Raw genomic sequence first — 9,086 nt, 5'->3', positions numbered from 1 at the left:
TAGTCTGCCCTACTATGTTTTACTTAAATTACTTAATTGCAGCGCACAAGGTAATGATTGGTCTTAAATATGACCAAATAATATTGTAACCTTGTGGCTCAAATGAACATTATTCCAATTTTCACTTCCTTTGGTGATCTGTGCTTTAAAATCCAGAAATGATATTTGGCACTGAGCGTCAACTTGAAATTACAACTAAATAAACTATATGTAATCCATCTGTGATCAAAAGCTCATTTCCATGTGGATTTCCTGTTGTATATATTCAAAGTATTTCGAATATTCTGATATGAATCAAGTTCAAAGGTCACACATGGAGATAGCTGTACAAAAGACCTCTCACATTCTCACACTTCAGTCTGCATAGTTAGGCTGTGTAAAATATGTTCTCTTAAAGCCTTGTGTTACAGTCTGGCTCGTGGACTGCAACCAAGAACGGGAGAGGAGACAAGATTTAACTACCACCGTGACATGTTTATTATGACGTCAGAAAATTAAGCAAAAGATCAGTGTCTGTAATCAGTAGTGTAGGTGTGCATAGATGCATGTGTGCGAGTGAGTGCGAAAAACAAGAAAGAAAACAGTAGAGCACAGCCGCGCCGTGGCCTCCTCCTCAGACGGCGTGAATGGAGTGAGCCCGAGAGAGCAGCTAGCGTGGAGATAAATGCGCTTCACCGGGCCCAGGTGTAGCACATCTCCTGATGATGATCCCACCTCTGGTGAACCTGGGAAAACAAAACAGACCAACCAGCAGCCTACCAATAACACCCCCAACATAAAGGGCGGGGCCGTCACACTTGTGAATATTGTTTTATGGTACTATTACTCTCATAAATAGTGTTCAGTGTCTATTGTAGCCAAATACTAGTTACACCAACCACCAAACAATAAATCTCACGTGAAACCATGTCTTGATAGTAGTAATAAAAACCCTTTTTAATATCTAACATCAATAAAATTTATGATTATTTAAACCTTTCACAAATTTGTTTAGCAGTTCAAAATAAAATACAAATTTAAACGCATGAAATCGACAAAAAAAGTAAGCCAAATTTTAAAATAATTTTCATTTTCTCTCCAGATAAACAGACTTCTATTTCAGAAAATTCGACTTTTTACACAAACAGGCAGACAAAGATTTCTGACACAGCAAAGCACTGGTTGTCCAGGCATTTAACAAAACAGATGCTGCTCAGGATGAGAAATGGCTTTATATTTGAGTGGATTTGTCACGCGGTGAGGTCAAGTTGGGTTTTTGTCCTGTCTTGTCATTTCCTGTTTTATTTTGAAAGATAACTCTCCTCTCGTTTCAGGTCACTTGACCTTCCTCATGTGTCACCGGTCTGATTGTCTTCCCCGCCCTGATTGTTTCCACCTGTTCCCCATTACCCTGTGTATATCTTGTCTGCGTCTCCCTTTGTCTTGTGCTAGAGTGTTTCGTTCTTTCGTTCACCCCAGCCCGTCATTTCCACAGATCTTGATCTTCCTTCCCTTGCCACGTAACTTGTGTTGTTGTTTTGCCTCCACGTGAGTGATTTTTTGTTGTAAATTTCATAGAATTAGGTGATTGATTTCTGTTCAGTTAGATAGCGGTTAGCTTTTTGTCCTCCCTTGTGGAGTGATTTTTTTTTTTTTGTTACCTTTTTCTTCTTTGCTTTTACGTTTTTCCCTCTTCTGAGTGGTTTTTGGTTTTGTAGAGTTTATTCTAGAATAGTTTCTTTAGAGTAATTTTCATAGTCTTTTTGTGTCGCTCAGTCTGGATAATTCCTAAAATAAAGTCCCATCCTATTGGTGAAATCTCTGCATCTGAGTCCTCCTTTGAGTCCAGGTGTTATAAAAATTAGGGTTACACAGTTAGTTAGATGTTTTAACTTATACAATGTTTGTTCCTATTTATTATTTGTCCTTAGGGCACTTCCCTTTATTGATGTTTTACTCAGACTGGCAGGGGAAGGTAAAGTTCAGGTTAATGTATAAATAGAGGGATTTGAGAACAGAGAGTCAGGGACAGGTCAGAGAGATGACATCTAGATTGGGGACATACTGGCTACTCACTCAGGTGATATGTTGAAGTAAGCTGTCTAAATGCATTATATGCAAATTGACTGTTGACAATTTACAGGGGTTGAGACAGCCCATCTTCAGGAAAATGTATAAGAACCAACTGTTAACGCTCCTCAGGGAGCCTTTTTCTCTGTAACCCCTTTAGTGTGTTGCACTCTGAAACGCTCCTCTTGTACAAGAACAATAAATTCAACTTAAACTTTGACGCTTTGAATCCGATCCTCCTTATTTAAGGGTTTTTCTTTAAAATTCCCATAACACCAGGCCTGACAGTACACTCTGGCCAGTATGGACTCAGCAGAGACCAACCAGCTGGCTGCGATCCTGAGTGACCAAGAGGCTCGTCTCTCCCGTCAGGAGGACTGTCGGTCGACTATGGCCGCCCAGTTAAGTCTGGTCTCGGCTCAACTTCAGAGTCTGCAGGACCAGCTTGCCCAGATGACCACAGCTCCTGAATCCCCGGCTGCTGCTGCGGCTCCCGCCCCAATGGTGCCTGTCTTTTGGTCTGGTAGCAACTTGGCCCAACCAGAGAAATTCTCTGGGGAATTGGGACTTTGTAAGACATTTCTCATTGATTGTTCAATTCATTTCGAACTATCCCCCCATGCATTTCCCACTGACCGGTCCAAGATAGCGTTCATGATGTCCCATCTGACTGGACGAGCCAAAGCATGGGCCTCAGCAGAGTGGGCTCGGGACTCTCCCCTCTGCAGCTCCCTCACAAACTTTAAAGCAGCCCTACTAAGGACTTTTGACCCGGTTCCGACCGACCGGGAGAAGGCTTAGGAGCTGAGCAGACTAAGTCAAGGCAGCGACACTGTCTGTGACTACGCCATCCACTTCCGCACCTTGGCGGCAGAGAGTGGGTGGAACTCCACAGCCTTCTATGATGTGTTCCTGAAGGGGCTGGCTGCCCCCATCCAAGACCTTCTTGTTCCTTTGGATCTACCCCCAGATTTGGACTCTCTCATCGCGCTCGCCATCCGGACGGACAACAGGGTCCGCCAACTCAGACAGCAACGTGCCTTTTGACCTTCGGAGAGACCCACACGCACCCAAGCACAGGGGCTGGCCGGCCCCCCGCCGTTCACCGCTAGAGTAGGGTCGTCACTCCACGGATGGTGAGGAGGCGCCCATACAGCTGCGAAGGCCTCGGCTGACGCATGAAGAGCGACAGAGACGACAGCAGGAGGGCCGATGCTTTTATTGTGGGGAGTTAGGTCACCTCGTCGCCGCCTGCTCAGCCAAGAGGCCCACAGTGGTGAGTCAGTTCACTGCGTCAAGTCCTGTCCTACGTACCCTAACCACAGTCAAGGTAATGCACCACACCTCCACAGAACTTGAAGCCTTATAGACTCAGGGGCTGATGAGAGTTTGATGGACTGGGGTTTAGCAGAGGAGCTGGGCCTCAAATCCGAACTCTTAATGAAGCCAATCCATGCCAAAGCTCTCAACGGAAAAGAACTGTTCACCATCACTCACGTCTCTGAACCCCTCAAATTGCACATAAATGAACATAGTAAGCTTTTATTTATTCAAGTCACCCACCCATACACTGATTTTGGGACAGCCTTGGCTGTATCGCCACAACCCGCATGTAAACTGGAGAACGGGAGAAATTATGGGGTGGGGGGAGGACTGTGTTAATGACTGCTTCGACATCCCCACTCAGGGGAGGGAGGTTACTGTGGCTAATCTTGCCTCTGTTAATTCTGCCCCAGACTCAGAGTACCCAGACCTGAGCTCCGTGCCGTCCTGCTACCATCACCTTCGTGAGGTATTTAGCAAAACTAAAGCCATGGCTCATCGTCCATGACTGTGCAATCGAACTGATTCCAGGCTCCACCATTCCCAAGGGCCGCCTGTATTCGGTTTCTGGGCCTGAGAGGGAGGCCATGCGGGAGTACATCAAGACCTCATTGAGGGCGGGGTTGATCCGCCCTTCATCTCCAGCAGGTGCCGGCTTCTTTGTGGGCAAGAAGGACGGGTCCCTGAGACCTTGCATAGACTACAGTCCTCTTAATGACATTACTATAAAGAATCGGTACCCACTTCCTCTCATGTCTTCCGTGTTTGACCAGCTCCAGCAGGCCAAGGTGTTCACCAAGCTAGACCTTCGCAATGCATACCATCTGGTTAGAATAAGAGGGAGATGAGTGGAAAACAGGGTTTAATACCCCAAGCGGTCATTATGAATACCTGGTCATGCCTTTCGGATTAACCAACGCGCCTGCAGTGTTCCAAGGAATGATTAATGCGGTACTTAGGGACTTCCTCGACCTTTTTGTTTTTGTGTACATTGACGACATTCTCATTTACTCCCCTGACCTGGACACACATCGAGACCATGTAACCAGAGTATTAAAAAGTTTTTTGGAGAACAATCTCTACGTCAAAGCAGAAAAAAGTGAATTCCATGCCGACACCGTCTCCTTCCTGGGCTTCATTGTAGCTCCTGGAAGAGTGCAGATGGACCCAGCTAAAATTAGCACTGTCACCGAGTGGCCCACACCTGATAGCCGCAAAAGGGTTCAGCAGTTCCTTGGTTTTGCTAATTTTTACAGGCGGTTCATCAAAGGTTTTAGCGCAATAGCTGCCCCTCTCCATGCTCTTACCTCTTCTCAGGTGCGTTTCCACTGGACTCCAGAGGCCGAGACAGCCTTCCAGACCCTCAAGCGTCGCTTTACCTCAGCCCCCATCCTCACCCTGCCAGACCCTCAGCGACAGTTCGTGGTCGAGGTAGACGCCTCCAACGAAGGGATCGGGGCGGTTCTCTCTCAGCGATCGGAGCAGGATGGTAAAATGCATCCCAGCGCATTATTGTCACGGCGGTTGTCTAAAGCGGAGCGCAACTATGATGTCGGCAACTGGGAGCTGCTGGCGGTCAAGATCGCCTTGGAGGAGTGGAGACACTGGCTGGAGGGGGCACAGCATCCGTTCATTGTGTGGACGAATCACAAGAACCTGGAGTACATCAAGCGGGCCAAGAGACTAAATTCACGGCAGGCCAGGTGGGCATTGTTTTTTAACAGTTTTCTTTACATTGTCCCACAGGCCAGGGTCCCGGAATGTCAAACCAGACGCCCTGTCTCGCATCTATGACCCTGAGCCTGTCGCCAAGGAACCAGAACCCATCCTCCCACTGACCCGTGTGGTTGGAGTGGTCACTTGGCCGATAGAACAAGAGGTGAACCTAATGGGTGCCCTGAGCATCGTTTGTTTGTCCCAGTTGCTCTGCGCCCACAGGTGATTCATTGGGCTCACACCCCGCTGCTCACTTGCCATCCGGGAGTCCGAAGAACCATGTTCGCCATCTCCCAACGGTTCTGGTGGCCATCCATGGAGTCGGGAGTCCGGGAGTACATCGAGGCATGTTCGGTCTGCGCTCACAACAAGACATCCTCCAGGTCACGCATGGGACTCCTGCAACCTCTGCCCATCCCTTCCAGACCGTGGTCAGACATATCTATGGACTTTGTCACGGGGCTCCCGATTTCGAAAGGTAACACCACGGTCCTGACCGGTTACCACCCGGAGGCCAACGGCCATACCGTCTTAACCAACAGCTGGAGACCGGCCTCCGTTGCCTGGTGTCTCAGAACCCGGCTTCATGGAGCACCCACCTGATCTGGGTGGAATTTGCCCACAACTCACTGCCCACCTCTGCCACAGGCTTCTCCCCCTTCAAGTGTGCCTATGGCTACCAGCCTCCTGTGTTCGCTGACACTGAGCCGTAAGTGTCTGTCCCCTCCGCCCACGCTGTGCTTCGTCGCTGCCACCGCATCTGGGCCGCCGCCCATCAAGTACTCATCCGTCAGGGGGACAGAGTCAAAAGGGCCGCCGACCGTAAATGCCGCCCTGCACCCGAGTATCGGCCTGGTCAGAGAGTGTGGTTGTCAGCTAGAGATCTTCACCTCAAGGTCCCCTTTAAGAAGCTGGCGCCATGGTTCGTGGGTCCTTTTCCCATCTCCAAAGTCATCAGTCCAGCTGCCATTCGTCTCTGTTTGCCCAGGTCACTCCGTGTCCACCCCACATTCCACGTGAGTCAGGTTAAGCCCACTAAGGACAGCCCCATGGTCCCGGCCACCAAGCCCCCGCCACCACTGGAAGCAGTCGATGGAGGTCCACTTTATAAAGTCAGGAAACTGTTAGCTGTACGCAACAGAGGCCGGGGAAAACAGTTTTTAGTGGATTGGGAGGGATATGGGCCAGAGGAGAGACAATGGATTCCACAGAGCTACATAGCTGACCCTTCTCTGATTCAAGATTTCTACCGAGATCATCCTGAGTTGCCTGGGCCGTCAGGAGTCGGCCCTAGAGGGAGGGGTACTGTCACACAGTGGGGTCAAGGTGGGTTTTTGTCCTGTCTTGTCATTTCCTGTTTTATTTTGAAAGATAACTCTCCTCTCGTTTCAGGTCACTTGCCCTTCCTCATGTGTCACCGGTCTGATTGTCTTCCCCGCCCTGATTGTTTCCACCTGTTCCACATTACCCTGTGTATATCTTGTCTGCGTCTCCCTTTGTCTTGTGCTAGAGTATTTCGTTCTTTCGTTCACCCCAGCCCGTCATTTCCACAGACCTTGATCTTCCTTCCCTTGCCACGTAACTTGTGTTGTTGTTTTGCCTCCACATGAGTGATTTTTTGTTGTAAATTTCATAGAATTAGGTGACTGATTTCTGTTCAGTTAGATAGCGGTTAGCTTTTTGTCCTCCCCTGTGGAGTGATTTTTTTTTTTTTGTTACCTTTTTCCTCTTTGCTTTTACGTTTTTCCCTCTTCGGAGTGGTTTTTGGTTTTGTAGAGTTTATTCTAGAATAGTTTCTTTAGAGTAATTTTCATAGTCTTTTTGTGTCGCTCAGTGTGGATAATTCCTAAAATAAAGTCCCATCCTATTGGTGAAATCTCTGCATCTGAGTCCTCCTTTGAGTCCAGGCCTGACAGGATTATTATTAACTCTCACTTAAAAATGTTTAATTTGTGTTCCTGTTTAAAAAGTCATCACCTGATAGATATTACACTGAAATATTGTTATCAACAATCTTAAACACTATTCGTCTGATCTAATGACACATACGTGATCAACCATTTTGTAAAACCACAAAACTTTCTTTTTTAAATTCTTGTCCAAGTTTTCCATGTTACCAAGATGTCAAACAACAGCTGAAGGAAACATATAAAAGAGTGAGAAGATAAAGTTGTAAAAAAAAAATGTTTTGAATAGTTCTCTCCAAAGCATGGCATATAATGATTTACATATATTCTGTTTGTATTCTGCATCTTCTTTGAAGATATATATAGTTTTCAGCTGAGTAATAAATAAAATCACATAGCACATCCAAGAATTAGTTTGATTTAGCAATGTTTAAGGTGGCTTCATCTTACATGAGTTGGAGAAAATATTTAAAAACTTTTTGTTATGTAACTAATTTTGTAAAGGAATGTTCCTGTAATAAAAGCAGCAGCATGTTATGAGAGATTACCTGCAGAACAAGGGTAGATGTACTCTGTCTCAGCCTGGTCACCTGGATGGAAAAAAGAGAATAAACAACATAGACTGAACAAACAAAACAGCGAAAGCTCTTTCATCCACAGACCAAAATATTCTGTTTGTCATGGACAGGAGGTACGAAGGATGTAACAATATTATGTTTGCTATACTTTGATTTCCAACTTCTTTGTGAACCTGTCTGAAACTATATTTACGTTTGCATTTAGTCATTTAGCAGGTGCTTTCATCCAAAGCGACTTACAGAGAAGAAAACAATCAAGGTACAGTGCGATAAGAAAGCGTTAGTGCAACAATAAGTGCTATGACAATTCTTAAAGTAAGAAACCAAGAGAGCATCATCTGATGTTCCTCAATGTGAATTCCTCTCACCCCCTGTAGGTACACGAGGACATGATCTTCCTTTTGTTCAACGCGATCCACCAGCAGGGCACCTTTGAGCTGTGAAGCAACAAGAATCAGCTGGGTCGTTCAAACAACAGAGGTAAAATATTCCATTTCCATTTAGGATTAAGTTACTGTAATAACTCACCCTCTTCAAAGACTCTGGGTCTGGGACAAATCCAGAAAGCATTTTGATGTCCAGGATCACCATGTTTGTGCTGGTCTCCTTCCCACTATATCTGAAATTCAACCATAAAAATGTGATGTTACGCGTTCTTTGTAGTTCTACTGGTTGGAGAAATGGAGAAACACTTTTTAATATGAGCCATCAGAAAGGCTTTGTCTACAGTGAAGATATGTTTGAGCTGAGTATTTACTGCAAAGTTGAAAACATTTCCCATCCACAGAAAGTGACTAAGTCCAGGCTGGTTGATACAAAGTATCATTTGTTCAGATTTTCAGTATTCTTCTGTCATTGCTGTAACATGGATCTAGTTGTTGATGATTACTTACACGGACTGCATCTTCAGAGAGAGTTTGGGTCTGTGAGATGTGTTAGTGCAGTTGGCCTCTGGTTTGACCTTCACACTGAAGCTTGAGACCTCAGTCGGAGTTGGGATGTTATAGTGAAGACAAATCTGGGAAAGAGGTACACAAGGAAGGTTTAATGTTGATAAAAGTAATAGTAGTACTTATTCACAAGGCAGAGCTGCCTTCTGTCTGTCACACAGTGGTGAAGTCAAGCTGGGTTTTTTGTTCTGTCTCCATGTCTTGTCATTTCCTGTTTTATTTATTTATTTATTTTTTTTCCAAATCTCTTTATTGAGTTTTTGCAGTCAATACAAAAAGAAATACAACAGTTCCACATGATCGACCATGGTGACTGTTTGAGTGAATTACAAAAAGAAGAAAGAAAAGATCAGACAAAAAGAAAACCCCTACCCGGATCCCCCTGTCCCTCCCAACAACCCATATCAGGAGTAGTCACAATAGGTGGTTAAGTTACATGACATATCACATCAACACACAAAAAACACATCACATAGTACGGTAGGATTTAAGAAAGAAAGACGAAAGGAGGACAGAATAGATAGATGGGGGGGGAAAAAAAAGAGACAAGAAGGGGGGGGGGG

At 45.6% G+C, this 9,086-nt stretch overlaps 1 protein-coding gene across 1 annotated transcript in view; it reads right to left on the bottom strand.

The window, feature by feature from the left end:
* Positions 1-480: 480 nt before the first annotated feature.
* LOC113746147 (pregnancy zone protein-like) overlaps positions 481-9,086 on the bottom strand; it is a 41,786-nt gene continuing 33,180 nt past the window's right edge. Inside the window, exons 5-6 of the mRNA XM_027280784.1 lie at positions 7,544-7,585; positions 481-725 (exon numbers count right to left, since the gene is read on the bottom strand). Of these exons, the coding sequence (XP_027136585.1) occupies positions 520-725; positions 7,544-7,585 (248 nt within the window). The 3' untranslated portion in view covers positions 481-519. The remainder of the gene's footprint in view (positions 726-7,543; positions 7,586-9,086) is intronic.

The sequence above is a fragment of the Larimichthys crocea genome, chromosome VII (genome assembly GCF_000972845.2).
Source record: "Larimichthys crocea isolate SSNF chromosome VII, L_crocea_2.0, whole genome shotgun sequence".
In the NCBI taxonomy this organism is placed as follows: domain Eukaryota; kingdom Metazoa; phylum Chordata; class Actinopteri; family Sciaenidae; genus Larimichthys; species Larimichthys crocea.
This window is presented reverse-complemented; position numbering and strand designations above follow the sequence as displayed.